At 42.3% G+C, this 24,740-nt stretch overlaps 1 protein-coding gene across 6 annotated transcripts in view; it reads left to right on the forward strand.

The window, feature by feature from the left end:
* The window catches only part of CEP68 (centrosomal protein 68), a 138,463-nt gene extending 126,231 nt beyond the window's left edge, over positions 1–12,232 (forward strand). For all 6 annotated transcript variants that reach the window (XM_069234259.1, XM_069234261.1, XM_069234257.1 and 3 more), the window contains 2 exons: positions 506–669; positions 10,827–12,232. In XM_069234259.1, the coding sequence (XP_069090360.1) occupies positions 506–669; positions 10,827–10,859 (197 nt within the window). In that variant the 3' untranslated portion in view covers positions 10,860–12,232. The remainder of the gene's footprint in view (positions 1–505; positions 670–10,826) is intronic.
* The last annotated feature ends 12,508 nt before the right edge of the window (positions 12,233–24,740 follow it).

Below are 24,740 nucleotides of genomic sequence, written 5' to 3' on the forward strand. Positions count from 1 at the left end.
GTGTATCATGTTAGTGAGCCGCAAAGATGAAGACCGGCAGCGTTGTAGTTGTTTTGGATATGAGGCCCTTGGCTGTCTGAGGTGAGGCTGAGACCCTGATCAGAACAGGACTGGCGCTTGGCCAAGATTTAAGGTGCTCTTCTGTTAGGGTTTGTTCAAATTTCTGTATGGGAACTAATATTTGCCGCATTATTTCTGACGTTATTGATATCAGTTAGAACATTGCAAGTATCACGCCGGTGGTATGCGTCTTAAAATGCAGCGCTGGCGCGATCCATTCAGTAAGTAGGTGCGCCACTGCTTCCGGGGGGAGCGCGCGACTGCTTCCGGGGGGAGCGCGCGACTGCGTGCGGAGCCTGAGAATGAAGGGGACGCGTTGGTGCTGAATGGGTAACTTCACTAGCTGTACAGACATTCTCCGTTACTAACATACCTGTTCCGGCATGTTTCGCTTCCCCCTTTGCTCGCTTACAATGTTTGTGTTAATTACTTTCCTAATTGTTAGTTCTGAGGGATGCCCTCGCACTGATTGCGAAAGAGTCCGAAGCGCTTGAAAGACACGGGGAGCGGCTGTATGCCTCGGTGCTGGGAGCTATGGATACCGTCTCAGACAGCGACTCCAGGCTGAAGAGTGAAGCACAACAAGCCGTCTCCCAGGAAATGGATTGGGTAAGAAGCAAACGCTAATGAACTGCGTGTGCCTGGCATTCCTGCAAGTGGTGATGCGGAAAAAACAGACTGAGTTGGGCTTTAGTACTGGTTTGTCAATGATATATATTATTTAATCCTGTATATCGTGTCCTTCTCATCGATTGCTAATTTGCCCATTTGTTTAAGCACGTTAGCAATAAAAAGTTGCACCTTGCATTGCTGAATACGTTAAAAAACGACTGTAACTCTCACTCTTGTGCCGCTAATCGATTGGGAAGCCGTAAGCCACATAAGAAAATAAACCCCTGTCTATAGAATTATAGGTATGTGTGTAATTATATTTATGGAGCGCACACCTATCTAGGATGTCACGGAGCGCTGTGCGTTACTTGAGGTGTTGGGAGACGATCACCAAGATCGTGTACATCTAGTCAGGATTAGTGAAATACATTTCACACATTATATTTCACGTACAATGAATTTCCCTCGGTATAGAGCCAGCCTATCACAGTCATGTCAGGTTGCTGAAACTCCCGCAGAAAAATACCTCAAGCCAGGACCTATGAATGCGCACTTTATCCACTGCCCCATCAGCCCCTGCTCTCCTGCATTTTTGTTTTCATGTCACTCTGTTACTTGTTGTCACTCAGAGTGCTGGAACATGCTTAACCTTTTCCTTCCCTTTTTTACATGCGAAGAGATAATACCTCTTGCTTTGCTTTTGGTTGTGATTAGAAGTTGTTTGGGATCTATAGAGTGAATCTAATTAAGAAAAAGCGCTGGAGACAACCGGTATTTAGTTTATGACAAGGTGGTGTTTGAAGAGGTTCGTAGTTTCTTTAATTTCAGAATTAAGGATGGGGCCGATTGATTAGCATTAGCATTCTTCATCTTTCGAGCATACCAAGAGAAAACCTAGTGTGTCAGCCACCCTCATACTCCACCCCCACCCCCTCTAGTTTTCTTATTTTACTATTGTGTGTTACTGTTAATAGACGTCCTGCATTGTTCACCAGCAGTCTATATTTCATTTTCTAGCTATGGTCTAGTGCCAGCACTGGTCGCCTTGTAGACGTTTCAGCCATTGAGTTGCTGATAGTGACATTTAGTAAAAACTACTTGCACACTGCTTAGTCTAAAATTGCCACATTTTCTGTTCCTGTCAGAAGCAAAAAATATATGCTGTTTTATGCGGGACCTCCAAGAGTACCAATGGGGTTCATACAGTTCAAACTGCTTCGCCCTGAATCACAGAAGAGTTTCAGCCCCATTATTCCAATTTAAACCCCACTGAGTTTTTGTATGAGGTTATCAGCTATGTCATATTATGTTTCTTTCTCCCTTATCTTTGTCACTAAAATTTTGAACATAAAAGGCTTTCAGATTGAAACGCATTTCCTTTAGCACCATGATATTCATCCAGAGCTTTCAGTTCCCAAAAGGCCGCGTTCTGGATCCGAAGAATAGCAGTCCAGCCATACTCCATAGGTGCAATTATTAGCTTGATCAGGCTGTGTCCTACAACAGAGCCCCCAAACTACCAGTCCGGTTTACCTTTACCAAAACAGCTCTGCTGGGTCTCTAGGTGGGAGGGGCATGGGAGTTGATGGGATTGACTGTTTTGTGATTGTAGTTCTGGGAAAATTGGAGCTGAGCTTTTCCCATCCGCTGCCTGGACCAAGAAGCCACATGGACTCGAGGCACCATAAGACCTCAGGGATGAAAACACAGAGGCGATGAGTAGAAATGCTTTATTGACTATAGTAATTGTGTGCCTTGGTTTACAAAGCGCTAAATGTTGTGCCTGCTGCAATAACCTGTTTATTTGTCCATTTGCGCACAGCTAGAGGCTTCAGACTTGCAAGTCAGCTTCTCGTCTGATGAATTAAGGGGACCTTCGATAGGATACACAGACATTTGCAGTACTTTTCACTTTGTAAGCACTAGTGTATATATGTGTGACATAATAGAGTTGTAACTGTATTATAGAGTAGCTGCCTCGCTATCCCTCACATCTGCACTAGTGTGTGTTTTATGAATCACAGCTAAACATATTTGACTGTTTTATAGAACAGTTGCTCGCTGCCTTTAAAACTTTAACTGCCCCTCGTAATCACTGATGGACATTTTGATACCTACACAACACATTTGCGTTCTTGTAGATGGACGCGTTTTCAGTACTGTTTATTGATGTGCAAAACAATACCAACGAGTGACGGTCAAAGCAACACAACCCGCTCCACCATAGGTTCACTGTACTTCAGTTGCAGGAAGGTAAAGATCAGTTCTTTATTGCTTAGCTCCGTTTATGAATTGTTTTAGAAGTGCTGTTGCTCATTATTTACCCTCCTTTTAGAGTGGTTTTGACTAGCAAAGTATGCAGTCGCCATGCCCAGCGACTACAAACTGCTCCGAAAAGCCCGACCTTCCAGACCAGGCGGCGGACTAGCCATTGCCCATAAGACCACCCCCCGCCTATCAGTCAACACACAGGGACCTTGTGTCCATGAGGACCTCCTCATGGAGCATCTCCACTTGTACGTCCACGTCACCCTGACACCACCATCCACGGCACAGACCTATTGAGGCAGCCTACTGGCCATCTATGTTCCTGTATGTTGCCTATTTTAAAATTTCGCCAGCATCCAAAGTCTTTACTCCGTCATCGCACAGCGACAGAAAGACTTTGCGAGTGGTGTGAAGACTAGTCTTGCTGCTTGTGTTACATTCATGGCCTCTCAGAGGGGCAGTGAGTACTGCCTAATTTGAACAGGTGTTTGCTGCTGCTCAGCACCTGCACTTATTTGTGTATACCACCATATGTGTATGAGAAACCACTACATGCTGGCGCTGTAAGTGCACTTTTAAGCAAGGTTTATTAGTGAGGCATTTAACTATTTAAAGTTTTTACAAAACATGATAAAGCACAGACTTAAACCTGCAGTTTAAAGTGACATGTTGGTTTTGCCACCCGCAGTTCGCCCATTTGTAATACCTTGGCCCTGGCACTTATGTTTTTTATGCATATACAAATTAAGCACTGGAAGTTAGTCATTGACAAAATGGCCCTTCTTAAGAAATTATTTTTTTAGACGTGAATCTTGATATTTATAATGTTTTTCTTAAAATTCAAGTGAGCCTAGTGCTTTGGAATTTACACTTGGAAAACGTCCATCTACCTGATACCCAAAGTCTCATATTGAAACCGCCTGTTATCAGTGTAATATAGAACCTTCGTACCTCACCATGTCTGGCTGTATGCTGAGATATGAACTACATTAACGTTGTGATACTGAAATACAGAGGACCATAATGTTGAGAAGGTAAGGGCACATAGGTAAGTATAGAATATTCTTAACTCCATAGCTACCTTCCTTGAAGAGACATATGTCACCAAGGTGCATATATGTGGAGTTAAGTAAAGTAAACATGTCCTTGCCTGTGTTAATGTACCTTCTCAATATGTTTGCCCCCTGTGTTTTGTCTACACTATTCTGGAGTCAAAATTAAGGTGGAATACCCCATACTTGTGCACTGTTTCAACGGGAGTAACTATACTTTTCCCACGGGGAGTGCAAGCTCTGTTTACAGTTTTTGAAAAGTGGCACTTTTAAAAAAGAAACCCTACTGTAAAGTTTTATATTAACAGTTACCCCAATTACTCCTTATGTGGAAAGTTTTATCACACTCCTAGTGATGAAATGCTGACTTAGTCTTCTGAATTCAGGTATGTCACCCGAATTGTACTCACAGCAGGTGCTTTAACCAACAGATGTACGGTAAATTGTCGTTCTTTATGCACTACGCTTAGATGAACCTTTAGAGAGTAACAGGTGCACTCTGTGATATTACTTATATTTTTCCTTAGGATAAATAGTATGCCTATGGACGCAGTGTAACTTTGTGCATGTGATAGAGAGACAGATTGTGAGCGTTAATTTGTGCACGTGTTGCGTTTGTGTGAACTGAGTATGTAGAAGTGAAATTGTGTGTGACTGTGTGTGTGGTGCCTGAGTGTGAAATGTGTGTGCATGTGTACGAATGTAAAAGTATGTTTGCTTGTTTACGGAGGAAAAATGTATATGTGCTTTTGAGAGTGAGGTATAGGCTACGTGTGAGTGCATAACTGTCTGTAGCTGCACTTTACAATCTTGTGAGTATCTGCGTACAAGTGATATTTGAATAGGTGTTACCTTGTGCACAGCTGCTGCGCAGACCCCTTCTAGGGTCCATTTTGTAGGTGTGCGAGTCCAGCCTTCCTAACAGGAAAGGGGGTGGCTTTCCCTGCTGTGCTGCAGGAGTTGAGCAGCTTCGTCAGTTCGGCCTTCCTGCTGTCCCTCCTCACTGTGTTTGGCCAGTCGGCAGTGGTGGAGAGTTCACCTGGAGTTGCCAAGACGCTGCACTGTGATTCGTAAGACACAGTATGACACTTTGTCAACCACAGGGCAGATTAACGTCTGACCTGCCCATTTTCATCCTTCTAATTCATGCAGGTGTGTTTTGCTAGTGCCGCCTTCTTCATTTGTCTCTCGGTTGATGGCTGCACAAGTGGTTTATGAGCAGAGGTAGTTATTGTTAGGGCAGCAGGTGTAATGGCACTGGTGCCCAGATATGTGAAGCTCATAGGTTGTGACTTTTATGTATCACCCAATCGGTTGTTTGATAAGCTGCTTGTTCTTGAGTGATCTACGGACAGCAGGGTAAAGCCGTGCTGTGTATTGGTACCTCTTGTGTTGCTGCTTTCTGCTCTCGACCTCTGGTGGTAAAGTGATCAGGAGTTCAAGGCACTGAACATCAATTGTACTATCTTTTCACACTTCCAGCAGGAGGTTCTGGTTGTCTCCTTAATTCACTTAGAAGTCCATGACTGAGGCAATCGTGAATAACCGCTGCCCTCAGAATTGCAGCAGGAGCCCAGGTATCTGAGCCAGCAGACAGCCGCAGCAGCATGACTGCCAGCCGAAGGACATTGCAGTACCATGGCAAGCTCCAATGTACTAGACCTGCTGGTTGATCAAGACTGTGATTTACTAGTTTCGGGCTGAAGGTGTGAGACATGGGCAAGGACCACATTTAGGTCTGTTTGAGCACCACATGCATCTGAATGTTTGACTGCTTCACGGACCACAACCAGAGAGATGCCAGCCAGGTGGACACAGTCCGGTCAGGGCCAGGCTCTCCTGATTGGCTGCAACTCTGCATTACAGTGTATGCTGCCATTCGACCGGATTCGGAACCTTGGGAATTATCTTCTTAGTCCTTACGGTTTTGGAGTTACCATGTTGTGGGCAACCCGAGCTTTAAAGTCTAGCTCTCTAGACCAACGTGATGAACTAGTAGGCCCAGTGGCTGTCCATTCCAACCAAAAATCGTGACAATACATGAATAGTTTCTAGACAGGCTTAAACGTTGTGATGCCCCAGGGCCTTACGTTCAACGCTAGCCAGCACTTGTAGTTCCTACATCCCAGTTTTATCTTTGAGACTAATTAGGATGACTAGATAACTGGCCCAGTGCATCTCCTCCCATCCTTTGTGTCCCATGACCCCCTTCACAGACTTCTGAATTACCTTTAACACTCACGTTATGTGTGCACGGATTCTTGCACATAGTTCTTCTGCCTCTCATTTGCGTAGTTCTACATTCTCTGTTATGTCACAGCTGTGCTCTGTAGGTTCGGAAGCCTTTTGGTGTGCCAGAGCCTGGATCGGCTTTGGTGGTGCACATTTGATACTTGAAATTAATGCCCTTTTGTTCGTCTATAATGCCTGAAACTTCATAATTCAGCAGGCCAGCGGAAGCACACAATATTCTTGTTGATGAGGACTAGTTCTTGTGCATGGGGCAGGAGACGAACACCACCTTTTCATGATAGCCTTATCCAGGTTGAAAAGGCCCACGGGAACTATATGTGGCAGTTGGCACACCGAAAGCCTGAATTTAATTGAAGACATTTTTGTAGAAGAGGGCGGCATGCAATACACTTTTAACAATATATGCGTTACCTAGGACAGGAACTGCTTAATTGCACGTGCAAGCTGTTTCGACTCAATCACTCTGTTGCATCAAGCTCTACATGACAGAGGACACTTCAGTCTGTTATGTGAACGTGCAACTGTGCGTAAAGTTCATAGGTCACACTATGCCTGGTGCCAACACCATATTTAATTGGGACAACGTCTAACTACAAGAGCTGTACCTGCCACCGTGTCATGGCTGCCTGTGCTTTCTTGTTTTGAGAAGTCAGCAGCAAGAGAGGAACATTATTGGAGCCATAGGGACAGGCTGTGAACGTGGTCGTTCATTGAACTGATGGACCTCAAGTAACAGCTATACCACTCGATTAATTTTCATTGTGCATCACTGTGACATTGCCTTGTGGAATGGGGAACTTCAATTTTCACAATTCTGTGAGTTTTTGTTACCAGGAAAATAAAGTTTGTGATATGGTTGTTATGTTATGTAGTTTTCTTCAGTCTATTATTTTAGATAGTTGTGTTAGTTTCTTTTTTTAGCTAATTAATTTCTCCCTCACTGTTCTAAACCCACGGCTGCGGCCAGAATGGCTCAGCTACCACCATTTTTATCCGAAATGGGAGAACCTACGTTAGCATATCCTCGGTTGGTAAAGCTATTTAATAGCTACTTGATTACCTTTGGTGATGAACACTTCTCCTTTGTGGAAGCAAAATGTCGCGCTACACAACTTGGGCATTGAAGGGAGAAATGTTATTGATCGCATACCTGAGCTCACAGTGGGAAAGGTAGGTGTATTCTCTTCCTCAGGGTACATGGGCTTACCCTCAGCCCCAAGACTAACCCTACATGGAACATAAATCCATAATGTTCATTCTACTCTTTCGCATTTTCATCGAACGTGTTGGGATTTTCTTGGACTGCAATAAAGGACATTGATCTTTTCCACTTACCCAATGATCCCAGGGATGAAGGAATTTTCTAGCAAGACTTAAGTTCGTTCATTGTGTACTCCGAAATAAAATCAGACCTGTTTTCGGTCTAATGATGTGTCTGGATTTCACTGTTTCCCGCCAAAACCCCTACATGCGCCCAAACCTTTTCACATTGCACGGCACTTTCACAGTGTTCCTATTTGTTTTGGAGCACCTTACTGCATAAATGCTGTGATTATGATTGGTGTTGTATATCGCCATAGAAAGTGCTAGGGCATGTGCTGCCTTTTGTATTTTTTTGTATTTTAAGTGCTGTAGTTTCCTACCCATTAGTATTCTTTTTAGAAAACCCATAGCTGCGACTGAGCATTGAGTTTGACTGTAATTATACAGTAACCAAGCTCGAAACTCTGTGCCACCTCCTTGAACAAGACTTGAAGGTTCACCCCGACAACAATTAGAGTATTTACATGGTGTAACTTGTTTATCATTTTTAAGTCAAATTGTAATTTTAGTCTGGGGAAACCAGTGGGAACAACAATACCTAAAGCACAGTGCATCATGATAAACATGGCAGGCAGGAGTGTCATAACATTCTGTATAATTAATTCCCGATACAAAGTCACCAAATATTTAATTCTGGTAAGTTAATGGTCAGGCTTATGAGTAGCAACTGGTCTTAAACAGTATTCTAAGGCCAGTGTGCTTTAAAATTAGCAATGAAGCCAGAAAAACTGAGAGACAGTTCTTGCGGTGGAAGAAGGATTCATGGAGGTGTGTAGCACTGTAGAGGAGAGTGGAATAGAAAGCACCCTTATGGAACCCCTTTTTCTTTTCTTTTTTACTAGAAGTGTTGGGAAGAGTATTCTTCCAGACAGAATTCTGACCTATCCCAGGAGAGGAAAGAGAAAAACTAGGTTAATTTGTGATGCCAGACGAAAAGCCAAGTTCCAAGACACTTAACTTGGTGCATTAAGCCCTGTTTGCAACCAGGAGGTGCAAATTCGAGAATGACTGGTTTGCGAAGAGGCCTTCGTTTTGAAATAAGACTGATGTACTAATTATTCTCATCTTGAAATTTACATTAGCTGGACTTTACAAAAACCTGACGTGAACATTAATAAGGCTTCAGGGATTTTGCGATCCCCTGCAAACACCTGTAAATACAGGGACAGAGGCCTGCAAGGGAACTCCATTGCTGCATTTGCATTCCATCCGTGTGAACGTGTTTTTAGGTCTCATCTGCCGGGGCATTCAATATTGCTTGCTGACGATATCTTCTGTCTAAAGAAAAATTGAAAACTCTCAAAACGGGACTTTTAACCTGACCATTACTTACCATTCCTTGCCATCATTATCACTCTTCTGCCTTCTAATTCAGCAGCACATGGGAGGCGTCACTTCCTTTTCTCTATGTGGAGCATGGACTAAGCACAGATTGATTTCTCATTGAGTGTTCGTCCGTTGCTCATGCAGTGATCAAGGTACTTTTTTTTTTTTTTTTGGGTGGGGGGGTCCTTTTTATGAAGCATAAACTTGACCCGAAGGTATTGGAGCACTTTACATGAGCACCAGTTACATTACACAAGGACTCATTCATTTTATTTTAAAAAGGTTAGACACAGGGAGATTAAGTGCTTTGCTCAGAATCACAGTATGTTGAGCTGACGCTGGCAAGTGAACCTGGTTCCCCGTTTGCAGCTCTGCCGTAGCACCACACCCTCCTTCCCCTTCCACTCTTTCTCTCTTGGGTTGCTGTCTTTGGCTTGATCAGGGCTTTATCCCTGAATCAATTTGTGTCTGTTTCTGTGTTGGTAATGTAGGGCTAATGTGTCAAGTCATGAAATACTGAAATGCACTCCAGGGAATGCCTAGCTTTTCTTACCCCTTCCCCACTCCCACGAATATTAGAAATACATTTGCATCTACTGCAGGGTTTGCCAAGAGCCTCCTGGTCACCATGGATTTCATGTTTCTTTAGAACGATCAAAGTGAAAATACGAATAAAGTTTCAGAATGCATTCTGGCTTTAAATGAAAGCCCAGGGCTGGAATAATGGTTTCACTCTGACAGTTATCTGGTATGAAATCCATCCCACGTATTAATAAGGTAGGTATTTTTGTTACGTTATCTAAGTTATATTCAATGCTGGAATTTGTGCTAAGCCTACATATTACAGGTTTGATGCCAGGTTTGTTGTGCTCTGCCCTTCACCTTTTGAGGTTGATAAAGCGAGTGTGATTGAGTCAGATAATGGCAACGCATAATATTTATAGTTCCAAAACATATGGTAGAAGCGCTATCTAAAACATTATAGCAGCATTAGTTTTCTTAATCGTTCTCATTATGTTATCCTTAAAGATGCGAAAGTCTGAGGAAATAGTACTCAACCCTACTTTGCGGGAAGTTAATGTAGCTTATTTTACTTTCAGTCGTGCTGCTGTATAACATGACAACTAAACATTGACAAAGCCGTTAACTCTCATAGTCGAGACCTATTGACTTCACAATGCTTGCCTAAAGAGCAGTCTGGGTCTCTTTAAAGCAGCGCTGACTGTTTTCAGAAATAATGTCCACAGCGGACAAATGATGGCGGAGAAACAAGGCTGCATGTTAACATTCTCAAAGAGAAGGTGTCCCACCGGCACAGTAAATGGCCAGCGGTTTGTAATCACAGTTGTGGTCTGGAACTATTGATACATTTCATTACAACTCGCAGTTGGAAGGTGGATGCCCTTCAGAACTTAAATTTACTTTCCAGTTCACAAAGTAACTTGTTTGCGTAGCGATATATGTTTTTACAAGCTCAGACCACGCAATTTTATTAATCAGAGCCTTTGCAACAGCAGAAAGGCTTTGTACCTCAAGTCCTCTCTTTCAGTTGAAACATATAAGCCACTGATGTTTCAGAAGAGCTGAGAAGGGAAGAGTGCCTCTTAGTATGAAGATGGGTGAGGGCATTTTCTTTTTTCTCCGAAGCCCCCATCCTCTATACGTTGAAACCAAAAATGCTTGCTGTATTCCGATCTGAAATATCATTATTGCAACAAAAACTGCTTGTCTAATATAGTCCACCTCACAGAAGCTATTACATTCTATCATGAAGGTCAGAATCACTTTTTTTTAAAAACATGGTGATGGCTTTTATCTTGTAAATGTTTTTTCTTGTCTCCAAGCATGTTGTTCACGTAGGCTGCCAGTACGGGCTATATTTGTCAGCATTACTGAAAAAAACATAATATTTTTAATCTTTTTTTTTTTCAGATGCAGTCATTAGAAGATAAAGCTTCAACATGACTGACCTTAAACGTGTTTGAAGGATCACCAATGTGTCATTGTACTTGAAAATATCAACTTAAACTACTTGATGCATTTAAAAATAGCGTCCGTTAGATTTAGATGTCCATGTTGAAAACACTGCATCATGAAATGACATATCCCGACTTGTTGCTGACGTTATGTAAACCGTGATTGGTATTGAAGACCAGGATGTGTTTTACTGAAAGGAACAACCACACCGCCCACCCTTACCTGCAGACTGAAGCCCTGGGTGAAAGCCGGTGTATCTTGCAGTGCCTGCTTCTTGAGACATTTGGACACCTAGAAAAGTTTTGAGAAGGAAATGAATGAGCTAACCTACATAGGAAAATCGATAGCAAAACGGTTTATGTTTAATTATAAGGAACGAAACGTGTAAAATGCCAATCTGGGTTAGCCACCCATTATATGCACCAGTCGGCAACGTAAATGAAACATTATTTTGCATTGAAAAGTTTGTCAGTGGCAGGCAGGGCACAGTAGTCTGCCATTCGTTTATTAAGCAAACAAGCCCTCTTTTCGAACTACAGCAAATTTGGTGAGAGATGTGTGTTTTTTAATCTGTTTTCTATATATAAAGGCTATTATTAATTTAATGACATAATCGACAATTATGATTTATTTTATTTTTGTATTTTATACTTTCTTTTGTGTGTTTCATCAGTATATAACCTATTTTCATAGATGCCTTAATATTTGATCTGTCACCTTGGAATATTCACAGATATTTTTTTCTGTACTGTTCTTGAAAGGGGTGTCTTTTTTGCACTGCAAAGTTTTTATGTTTGTTCATAAGAGCACATCAGTCTTTTTAATGCCACATTCACAGTATAGATGGCTGATTTAGTACACTGCGTGATCACAATAGTTGCTGTACACACATTTGTGTATTAGCAGACAGTCCTTTGATTGAGACTTTGTTTCATAAAGTTATTGTTGCCTTATTTTGTCTCATTTATTAATAGCCACACGAATGTTTAACTTGTTGAAAGATGGACCTGACGTTTTTGAACATTGATGAAGGGTGAGTTATTTGTGCAACTGGTTAATAAATTAAGATGGATTGGGGAGCTACCTCAGTTCATATCTTTTGAAATTACTGAAACAGCGTGGCGGAAACAAAATCCCAAATAAAAGATTGGGCCAGACAAAGTGTAAACATCGAAATTCACTCACTGTTGGGAATTCAGTCATTTCTCAGTTTTATCACCAGAACTTTCATAATGTCTTATAGACATCCATTTAAGCACTATATTGTGTTTTCAACAGAACTATAGCTCGTTGTTTGTACAATATCTAATGAGATATCTGATCAAAATAAAAAGGCAAGCATGATTGCTTTGTGTGCTGAATTCCACAGTGATCGTTTGTTCTATTCATTTAGGGAAATTTGATCCTGTAGAACAAGCTAGTGTAATGTTGCCAAGTTTCATTAACTGGCAATAATACTGCTTGTAAAAGAGCAACAGTTTAAGGGGCATTATGACCCTAAGTAAAATCTTTAAAACCACAGAAGTTCACCACTTACAAGAAGCTACACAACCATAATTCCCTAATTGTCTGCAATGTGGAAGTGTTTAGGTTATATCACTATGTAGCTCATAAAAGCATGTTCCCTTCATCCACCCCATGTTTCCACTCAATATTGAGACAAAGGACCTACAGGGTGTAAGGAGCTTTTGCCAGAAGGGCTTTTTTAGGTTTACATCTTTTTTTTTTATTGGGTAACATCAATGACTGATCACACCGAAGGCAACGACATTCACTAAGGTAAACTTAGACTCATCTGACTCGCATCTGAGACACCATTAATAAGCACTGATTCTTTTACAGGAGTATCTGTTCTAAAAGTAAGTTACTATTCTCCCCGGGAATGCACAGAATGGTAGAAATTAGGTTTTCAATTTGATCAAATAATCTGCAACATTCAAAGTCACCCAATGCTGACCACATGATGCGCTTAGAAACTTATATTCATCATGTCCCCTGTTCATTTAAGGCATAACATAGAATAGTTTGAAACCTTTCTAAAACCAAGCTCTCATATGAGCCCTAAAAACGTTGAGTGGCACAACAAACACGTAGGTTTTAAGATGATCCCGCATTCACAGCTTTGCGACGAGAAACAATGTTACTATGTGGCTGTGGGCATTAGCTAGTTCATTACTGCTTGCCGGTCCGGTCTGTGCCTTAGGCTAGCCAGGCTCACTTCTGGGAAAATGTGAATCCGTACGTTGTTAGATTCCATATTGCCTTTTTTAGTTGCCAGTTCATTAATCGACGCATGCTGAGTGGAGGCTGCCAGCACTGTCACTAAGGGCCTGATTTAGATTCCGGCAGGCAGGTTACTCCATCACTACGATGACAGATATCCTGTCCGCCGAACGTTAAATCCCATTACTTCATATGAGATTTGTATTTTGGCGTAACCCGTCTACCAAAATGTAAATCGGGCCCTATGTTTTTTCCATTGATCTTCTAAAATTTAGTAGCCAGGCTTAAGGTTTTCACCACTGATAGTACACAAACATTTACAGTCTCTGTTGTCACAATGCTTTTAAAATGTACTGCTGCAGTGAAGCTTACGGGCTCTTCCATTTCTGGGAATCTCAGTAGTGTAATTTTGTTGCACTTAGTGTCATTCTTTAACCCTTCTGTCTTGGACTTCAGGTTTACTGTTGACTGAAACTTCAAGCTTCTGACATCACTGGTTATATTATGTTTGTCCACTTATTGTATTTTCCACTGTTTGCACGTGCTGATCTACAACACCCACATCTCATTTTTAAATTGAGTAAAGATACTTGATGTCTTCCAGTGACGCCATTCTCTTGTCAATACAGTGAGCTGTATGCTGCTGCAAATCATTTAAAGGTGCCATGATAGGGGACTCCTCTTGGTTTGAGGTTTAATTTTGTTCCCTCTGTACATTGGCCTCTTCCTCCTGTGGACCTTGGCTGCTTTTGTATTTCTGCAAGAAAAATATTTGATTTACATTTGGATGTTTGCCACTACGGTTTTTATGTGGCATTTTACCTCTGAGTTATAGTTTTTTTCCTGTGGCATGGTCAAGGTCTGGGCCAATAACTGGACTTGTCATCGTTTATGAGGAGGGGATAATCTCCAGAGTTATATTTCCCATGCTTTCCTTCAGTGAACCAACACTTCATTGCCACACTACAGTAGTCACCTGTGCTCCTCCAGTATACAGTTCTTCAAGTGGCCCCTCACCCACACCGGAACAGCACCATACTCTTCAAGACATGCCTAGGCATTGGCAGGTCTAGGGACTCGGTCTGAGCTTCATCTATGCTGCCATCTTGGCTCCCACAGTGCGAGGCAACTCTGGTCTAATCACACCGGTCAGCTGTGGTTTCAGCATTCTGGGTGAGCCTTCCGAAAAATCCCCCCGGTTTGTTGTCCTGTGAACTCATGCACCAAGAAGCAATCAATGGTCCCAAAGCCAGAGCCACAACAGAGGTCTGATGAACACGATCATCATGGGACCCTGTGATAGCCCACCACATATTCACTATGAACTCCAAAGTGGGTTTAAGCTTGTTTATTCCACATAGGTAGTAGATTCTGGTTCCTTCTTATAACCGCTCCTTGCAACTGACGTGTCCCTACTAGCTCTTCAATTCTATTCCCGAATCTCCAACATATATTCCATCTCACACCACATACGCTCCACACATGCATTCCATTTTACATCACATTACTACATTTCTCCCCCTTCTAGAGGAAAAAAAATAAGAAAGGGAGAAAACAATATAAATAATTTCTAATCAAGTTATCTCTGACAATTTAGCAATGTTCAATCAGTCGATCCAGTTTCTTTGGATTCTTTCAGATTTTCTCAGTAACTGTTCCTTTTGTTCAATTGTATTTTTTTTCTACATCAACTCTTGTCTTAAATTTTTTGAAGAAAGTTGTATTTCTCGTTACTATTATGTTTTCATCTTTTGTTGTAATTTTTGTTCCTTCAACCGTTGTCACTTCCATAGGTGTAGGATGAAAGCTACTTTGTGACTTTAGTGTTTGTTTGTGCCTCACCAATACCAGATCATCTATTTGATATTTTCTTTCTCTGTCTTGAATATTTCTTCTACCCTCTATATGCTACTTCATTTTGCTTTTTTGTCCCCTTTCAGTATTTCATCATGATCTTTTGGTGGATTTGCTAGGTGTGGCAAATGTGTTTGCCTTGCTTGTCCAAACATCTACTCTGAAGGACATTTCTCAGCTGATCCTGAGGAGTATTTCTATAGATGCGTAGAACTTGACACACAGACTGTTATTGAAATTTGTGAAAGTTTTGCCCTTTGTATGGCTTTTTTAATAGTGGCCATTAACCTTTCCACCATTCCATTAGCTTGATGCCACATCCAGAGTTACTCTTCTATGTTCCCTAGTAATTCATAAATGTTTGAAATTCATTAGAACTGAAAGGTGGCCTTTTATCTGTTTTCAATACATTTGGTATCCCACAAGTGGAAAATATATCCTCGAGAACAGGAAGTACAACTGGTGTGGATGTTGATGCATCACTTTTACTATGGGAAAATGAGAATATTCCATCAATTATTACCAACAAATACTGTCCAGAGTCCAATGGGCCACAAAAATCTGCTGCAATATTAGACCATACAGCATCTGGCAATTCAGACATGTAATTCTTCCATAATTTTTTTTCTTTTGGGGTACGTTGACATAAATGACAAGTCTAGACAACTTCTTCTACTTGACTGTCTAATCTGGGAAACCACATCTTTTCTCGTAAAAAAAAAAAAAAAATTGTCACTGAGACACCTCTGTGACTTTCATGAGCCATATCAGTTACACACCTTTGAAGTATTGATGAATTGACTAATTTATTACCTCTCAAAAGTATTCCAGATGAGGCAACAGATAGTTCAGCATGTATATTCTTGATACCATATTATCATTTCTTTATATTAGATTGAAAACAAGTTGCATTATTCATTTTTCTCCATTTATTTTCAAGTATGATTTTCTTTACTTCTTGAATTGTTTCATCATTTTGAGATGCTTCAATTAATTATTTTTCCAAAACAACTCCTGGCACTGCTGATCTAATTATGAAACATATGTATTCTTCTGCTTCCGATTGTTATGTATCATTTCTGATTAGGTGTCTAGATAAATAATCTGCAAGAATATATTCTTTTCCAGGTTTCTGAATGATTTTGAAATGATAATACATTGTTATTCTCCATCTCTCAATCTCTAGGGGCATTTTTGTTTTTGGGTTACCAAAAATAGATGTCAGCACCTGATGATCTGGTATAATTACAAATGGCTTTCAATAAAGAAAATCTTGATAGTGCTTGCATGCCCAGACAACTGCCACACTTTCTTTTTCTGGCTAATAATACCTTTGTTCAAATTCAGATAGGCTTTTGCTGGCATGTGAAACCACATATCATAGAGTTTCTCTACCAGGCTTATTGCTGTACCAATATTTCACCAAGTCCAATAGGATTAGCATCCACCACCAATTTCGTGCATATTTCTGGATCAAAATATTTCAAATTTGCTGCTGATGATATTTCTTCTTTTATTTTCCTAAAAGCACATTAGAACTTTCACCCTTTCTTATTTTTTTCTCTGAGTGGATTGCTTATGGTGGCAACATTTTTGATATATCACGAACAATAACTAGCCATTCCCAAAAATGAACATAATTCTAACACATCTTTAGGTCTGAGTACTGCATTTAGAGATACTACTTTGACTGAATTCGGTCTCATTCCCTCACAAGCAAAAATGTGACCAAAAAATGCTAGTCAGGCTTATGTATTTCACTTTTCTTTTTTAGATTGTGTCAAACCGCCCTTAATGAGTTGTTGACATACTCCATCTAATGCCTGATCATGTTCTTCTTGTGTTTTCCCAAAGATTAAAATATCATCACTGTAATTCATTGCATTTTTCACAGGTCTTGTTATGTTTTTTAAATATTCCTGAAAGACTTCAGCAGCACAGCATATACCAAAATTCAACCTCTTCTATCTAAAAAATTCAATATGTGTTGAAAATGTCGTGATGTATCAAGATTGACTGTCACTTTCTAATTGATTATATGCATAAATCCAGTTTTGAAAAGACAGTAGCACCATTAATAGTACTGATCATCTCACTTAAATGTGGGCCTGGATACCTTTCTCTTTCAGTCGCTGTATTAGGCACCCACATATCTGCGCACATTCTGATATCCTCTGCACCTTTTTTTGGAACCACTGCAATAGGTGATACCCATGGTGTTGGGCTAGTATCTGGTTCAGTTATATCCTGTTGAAGCAATGAGTTTATCTCATTTTCTACTTTTGCTTCTAAGTGTATTGGAACTCTTCTGTGTGTTTGAGCTACCTGCTTCACTGCTTCCTTAATATGGAACGTAACCATTTTATCTTTTAGTTTACCTAACCCATTAAACTAATCTGGATATTGGACACTATCAAGAACAAATGGAACTTTTGAGAGACAACCATTATATCTATTGTGGTTGTTTTCTTTTCCCTTCTTATTATGTTGATTTGTTGGACCTCATCTTCCTCACACATAATGTACAATCTTTCAGATTGTTCCACTTCTTCCTCTGATTCATATTCAACACCTTCATTTGCCTAAGGCATTTAGTGTTTTCTATTTTCCTTTTAGCATCTGACACGCTTTGTCCCAATTTTCTTTTTTGTTCAAGGATTCCTTTTTTTTTCTTTCTTGAATCTACACACATGTGCAAAGTGATTAGGTTTTCTACACCATCTACATTGTTGTCCTAACACTGGACATGTTTTTACATGTGGAACTTGCTATCCACATTTGTAACATCATTTTCTTTCTTCATTTTGCAGTTCCATTTTTTACGGTTTGCCTGCACAGCGCTTGTGCTTTTCTTGTGAAGTCTCTTGTCATGAACAAAGAATATCTTAAAAGGGCCTTACAGGATGCCCATTACTTAGCTGTACTTACCATTAGTTGGCTCACATGTCACTCTAGTTTCCTTGCTTCTTATTAGACAGAACCTCATCCTTGCCTCAAGCTTCTTCCTGGATCTTCATGGTTGCTTTGTGTTTGTCCCTACTGTGGAGCCTGGACCAAGTGCTGCTTCCTGTTTCTGCCTGTACACCTGCTAAGCTCCTTTTTTTAGTCATAACATTATTATTATTAGTAATAGTGGTAGTAGTACTAATATGCTATTATTACCACGAATAATGCTATAATGACTATGGTGGTTATTTTTATTAATTAGTAACTTTAAGCTTAAAGAAAACGTTTTTGATTTCTCAGTATTAATAACATTCACAATCCATGTTAACGTATATGAAAAATTGGAGTGCAAATTTAGTTTTTTAATTGCCTCTGCAAAACTTAGAACATAGGTCAATAAAATGTAATAGAATTTTAATGAGCAGGACGTTTGTTATATTTTGTATATTTAGTGCCTATTTTTAGGTTTAATCTGCACAGTGCTAGTGATGTGCTTGCAAAATCTCTTGTATTAAAAAAAATAATCTTAATAGGGGTTTAGAGTCTGCCCATTACTTACCTTTATTTATAGTTGGCTGGCTCCCACGTCACTCTCCATTCCAGTATTCCTATTGGTCATCGGCTCCTCCTGGACTCTGCTTCATTCTGAGTCTTCATCCATCCTGTGGAGCATGGATCAAGTAATGGTTCCTGTGGCCAGTGTCCTTCCACTGGTTCCAGGTGCTCCTTTCTCCCCCTCTAGGTGGCTTCATCCACCCTCCATCCGATGTCTTTTCCACCCTCCTCCCTCATGTTGCTTCAATGCCCCAACCTCCCCCACACTGTGCACCATGTAAAAAAGCATTGGCGAAGCAAATAGATTTCACATAGGCGAAACCTGCTGGCTTTGCCAATGTTTGCTCTTCATTGTTGCCTTTTTTAGACATATGCCTAACTTGTTTAGTAGTTTTTATTCTGCCTCCTTCCATGTTTGTAGCAAGTTTGTGTGCTTGTGTTTCCATTTTACCCATGTGCAGAGTTTGTGGCAGATCATACGTTTTTTCCAACTACATTTTTCTAAATTTTATTGAGTTGCACCATTGTAGTATTCTCAATCTTATTGATTCCTCATTGGTAAATTTCTCAAATTCATATAAATTTACTAGTTTTCCTAGTCTCGTTACATATTTAGCCATTGTTTCATCTTCTCACTGAAAAGCTGTATTAAAATTGTATCTTTAAAAATCCAGATTTCTCTGGGGATCAAATTTCTCATTCAGGCATTTCATGAGTCCTTTATGTGTATTCCGCTCTTTTTCAGGGAATGGTATTATTATGTCTTCCACATCATCTCCTACTGAATTGAGTAGTAAGTCTTTTGCTTGTTCATCTGAATGTTTTTTACAAGTGGTTTTAAAACAAATTTCAAATCTTCTCCATTTTTCCCATCATTGCACAATATTTTGTTGATATGCAATATCAAATGGTAATGGCCTTCGAAAAATTATACTTGAGAAAACTTCCCCCTTTTCTTCATCGTATATTTCTGCATCCAAGTTTATCGTTGTTTTCCTATTTGTTTCCTCACTAGACATCACTTTTATATTAATATTATGATTTATTACTGAAAATCAACATTTTTAATAGAGAAAAATGTTTTGCCTGACTTTAAAATGGTATCCTGCAAGTCTTTGAAGTTACGTAGGTTATGCCTCATTTTAAAATGGCCACCCAGATTTGAGTGAGATCTCGGTGTATTTTAATGTTTTCATTTTTAGTCATTAATAGTTGCTCTTAAAACTGCACAATTGTAAATGGTGCTGTATCACAAAGTCATTCTTTTGCTATTAGTTGACCAATCTCCAATTCACAGCAAAACACTTTCTTGAAATAGAGCGTTTTCTAGCTCTGCGTGTGCACCTGATTTCAAAATGGCAACACTATTGCAGGCTTGTACCTAATGCGCATGCGCATGCTTTACAATGGCTTTCCCTAAAAATAACTGCACTCAGCGCTTGATGTTCGAGTGCAATTCACTGAGTGCGACAAGCGCTGACATTCCGAGCGCTGATCTCCTCGCAGCTGCGCAGCAATTCCCAGTAACGATTGCGGCTGCATGGAACTCTTCACAAGCTGTGCGAGAGCTTAACAAGATCTACTGTTGCCTGTGAGTGCTTGTCGCACTTAGTATGGGCTTCTTCCACTGGTCGCCATTGTGATAGCCCACCACATGTGTACCATGAACTCCAAAGTGGGTTTAAGCTTCTTTATTCAACATTAGTAGTTAATGCTGCTTCCATCTTATAGCCTGTCCTTGCAACTGACTTGTGTGCATTCAAACTCCTCAATTCTATTCCCAAATCTCCAACATACAGTCCATGTCACATCACATTCATTCCTCACATGCATTCCATTTTACATCACATTACTACAAACCTATCCTCTTGGAAATGTTATAGGAACAATCAGGAGCTGAGGAAAGTTTACGCTTTTTATTATTTGTTCTCACCAAAAGATCCCTCGCTCAGATTAGCATGGTTTCTTGGTGTTAAATTGGGAATCCAATGACTGGCTGATAAAGGCAGTGAACTGTGGGTTGAGCTCATATATCCTACAGCACTCATTGGTCTTTGAGACCTAGTATCAATCCAGATGTTTTTTGGGTGGAATGCTTAGTAATGGTACAACACTGTTCTTATTTAAAGAATAGTAAATGTATCGAGCTTGCTTCAGATAGAAATTATAGAATTAATTTCTTTCAGGAGTGGTGGGGCATAGTAAGAAATAGAATTTAAATAGTCACAGTTGCAGGCTTGCCAAGCTATATTGTACTGCAAAAAGTTAAGTATACAAAAGGTAAGTAGTTGGGCTGAATGAATCAGCCTCATTAACCTTTTTGCGTTTCAGAGGAAGAGCATTGGCTTCTCTGTGCAGGAAGAGGATGCTTCAAGATAGTACGTATCTGATAGAGACTTCTAGTTGCAGATTCATTACGTTAGAATTTCCCTCTGCGACAGACTGGATCCGGAGATTGTTCATCGAGTAGTGCCCTGACGTGCCGTCAGGTGGCATCAGTCGACTCCGTGTCCGTCGTGGTCGCTGTGATGACATCGCAGTCGTACAAAGGCGCCACCCCGGTGTGCTGACGTAATTTCTTTTCTTTCTGCACCACGCGCAGATCTGGAGAAGAGATGCCCTTAGTCACTTTTTAACTAAGTTCAACCTTTTTGTCATTATTCTTGATTTTTTTTTTTGTGCATCAAGGGGTGTCACGGAAGACCAGGTTCAAACCGCATGACTCCTGATGATGTCCGTGACAGACCCGCGCCTTGTGTGCTTGTGGTGTCTAGGGCACGGCCATGACTTAAATTTGTGCGCTGAGCCTTGGGCTGTGAACTCGAAGGCTTTGAGGGAGCGGTCCCTAGACTCCGCATCGCTCCCGTACTTGTGTGAGAGTAAGATCTTGAGACAGCTCGCTGAGTCATCACCACTCCTCGTCGTGTTCTTCAGGACACTCTGGACATAAGAAGAAGTTGAAGAAGGCCAAATGTTCTTCGACTTCACCCCGTTGCTCGGCTGATGCGACACAGGAAGAGTATCAACACTCTAGGCCTCAGTCTGTGGAGCCTACTACTGGGTCGGCTCTGCGCCTCCCCGACTTTCCGAGAGCCGGAGTCAACCCTGCCCAGCTAAAGGAGTTTTATAAGGCCATGCGCCTCATCTGGAACTCGGTGGGCGGTGGAACTGGGGGGCGGTGTTTAGTTGGGGTCCCTTTGGTTTCCGTGCCGGCGGCTTCAGCTCCAGCCACTGAGGGGCCTTCCGGATCCATTATCGAATCCATGCCGATGCCAGTCATGCCAACTCAACCTTCCCCGGCACCGGCAAAGATGTTGACACTCCCGGCGCCAGTTGGGCCCACAATTGACGTCAACCCAATCCTCATCCCTGACAACCCGGAGCTGGAACAGCATTCTTTGATGCTGGATCGGACTTCGATGGGGTCTTCTCACCCCAGGTTGGATTCTGACCCTTTTTACTATGGGTATGGCCATGGGTTAGGTTTGGCGGGGTCGCTGGACCCTCTAGAATACCAACTTGACAACTCTGAATTGGACTGGGCACAAGAATTGGGTGAGACTAGTGATCTGGCTACTTCTTCAGATGCTGGCATGCTTTCTCCCCCTACCGTGGCTACGGCAGAAGAAGCATCATATTCTATGATGATCAGTAGGGCATCTGAGCTACTCGGCCTCAAGCTTCTTTCTGTGGCGGTTAGGACTAACCTCCTGACAGAGGTGCTTCAGCCTGGGGCTTCGACTTCAGAACCCCTTTTACCCTTCAATAAAGCCCTCATGGATATCCTGCTGGGTGCCTGGTCCAGACCCAGCACAGGGGATCCTGAGAAAAGGACAAACGCCCACCGCCATTGGCCTGTGCCGAACAACCCTAAATTCCTGTCCCAACACCCTACGCCTGACAGTGTTGACATCCAGGCTTCTTCATCTTCGGGCGCATTCCTATCTGCACCCCCGGATAGGGAATCAAAAAGACAGGATCAGCTTGGGAAGAAGATGTTTTCTTCCTCCAGTCTGGCATTGTGGTCCTTGAACACCACATGCCTTTTGGGTGGCTACACCCATTCCTTATGGGATATGGTCATGCAGATGTTGTCAGAGGTCCCGGAGGAGGCCCGGACCATCATCTCCCAAGCCTTGCTGATGGGAGGGATGTGGCCAAGTTCATGATTCATTGAGGGCTGGACACGACCAACTCACTAGGTAGATTGGTTGCGTCGACGGTGGCCTTACGGCACCACACCTCGTTGAGAATGTCTGCCTTTTGGGGGAATGTCCAACAATCTCTCATGGACATGCTCTTTGATGGCACCTGTCTCTTCGGAGACACAGTGGACTCAGCACTTGAGTGTTTTAAGGAGTCCTGGGGTACGGCTTGGTTCGTTGGCCTCGCAGCAGCCCCTTGCCCAGCACAGTGCACTCTTTGTCCCTTTCATGGCCACGGAAGGGGCTCCATTTTGCGTCCTTTCCCTACCAGCCACCGAGCCGCACATGCTACTCAGTCGCTGCATGGCCGTGGAATCCCATGGGCTCCTGGGTCAGGAAGCCAGAGGTCTGCCCAGTCCACACCTGCCGCCGCTGCAGACTCCAAAGCCTCCTAGTCAGTCACTCCATTCTGGATCAGTAGGAGGCAGGATCTGCCATCATCTGCCCCACTGGGAATCCATTACGTCGCACAGGTGGGATTTGCAAATAATCTGAAGGGGCTACTCCCTCCCATTTGAGACTACACCTCAGATCATGACACTGTCTTACGACCATTTCTCAGAGGATTGTTTGGCACTTCTCCACAAGGAAGTCACAGCTCTGTTGGCCAAGAGAGCCATAAAGAGGGTCCCTGTGCCAGAAGTAGGTTGTGGTTGTTATTCCCGCTACTTTCTGGTGCCCAAAAAGTACAAGGGCCTTTGGCCCATTATAGACCAGTGGGCTCTCAATCTCTTCCTCACGAAAGAGAAGTTCAAAATGCTCACTCTAGCTCAGGTCTTGTCTGCCTTGGACCCTGGAGGCTGGATGGTAGCATTGGGCGTGCAAGACGCTTACTTCCATACACCCGTCCTGCCTGCCCACAGACGCTACTTGCGATGCGTAGTAAACCACAAGCACTTTTAGTTTACAGTGCTTCCCTTCGGTCTTACCCGTGCTCTTCGGTGTTCACAAAAGTGATGGCGGTGGTTGCAGCTCATCTGCGCAGGTTAGGGGTTTCAGTCTTCCACTACCTCGATGACTGGCTGTTGAAGATGAGGATGCCCCAGACGGACATCTCCCACCTTTCGACTACAGCGGAGACTTCTGCACTCGCTGGGGTTCACTATAAGGATGCTGAAGTCACACCTGACTCCCTCTCAGATACTCCCCTTCATTGGAGCTGTCCTGCACACAGTGAGGTTTCAGGCTTATTCTCCTGAAAAGCAAGTCCAGGGTATTCAGGCTATGATTCCGATGTTTCAGCCTCTATCCTGGATTTGAGTGAGAATTACTTTAAGGCTGCTGGGCCTCATGGCCTCCTGCATCCTGCTGGTGACACATGCCAGATGGCATATGCGAGCTCTGCAGTGTGACCTAATGTTGCAGTGGGCACAGCATTAGGGAAATCTCTCTGACATGGTCCAGATCTTGGGGGGGAACTGTGCAAGATCTACAGTGGTGGCTTTCGAATCACGATTGGGTCAACTGCATATCCCTCTTCCTTCCCCAACCAGATCTTACACTCCTGGGATGGGGCGCAACATGGGAGAGGAGGAGATCAGAGGTCTCTGGTCTCCAGCAGAGTCCAGACTCCACATCAGGCTTTTGGAGCAATTAGGCTTGCATTGAAAGAATTCCTTCCATCTCTAAATGGGAAAGTGGTGCAGGTGTTCATGGACAACACCACCGCCATATGGTACTGCAACAAGCAGGGCAGAGTGGGGTTGTGGACTCTTTGTCAAGAGGCTCCACGCCTCTGGACAGGGCTGGAACACCAGGGCATAACCCTGGTGGTTCAACATCTGGCGGGCTCTCTCAAAGCCAGAGCAGACAAACTCATCCATCAATGCATAGTCTACCACGAATGGTGTCACCATCTGGAGGTGACGAAAGGCCTCTTTCAGGAGTGGGGGAGACCCTTGGTTAGATCTGTTTGTGTCCGCTGGGAATGTGCAATGTCAGCTGTTTTGTGCGTTGGAGTTTCCAAAGCGACACTCGCTCGGCAACGCTTTTCATCTCGAGTGGAGCACAGGCCTCCTTTATGCCTTCCCGCCAATACCACTTCTGCCCAGAGTTCTAAAGAAGATCAAGAGTGACTGGGCCCAAG

This window comes from Pleurodeles waltl, chromosome 5, assembly GCF_031143425.1.
Source record: "Pleurodeles waltl isolate 20211129_DDA chromosome 5, aPleWal1.hap1.20221129, whole genome shotgun sequence".
NCBI lineage: Eukaryota > Metazoa > Chordata > Amphibia > Caudata > Salamandridae > Pleurodeles > Pleurodeles waltl.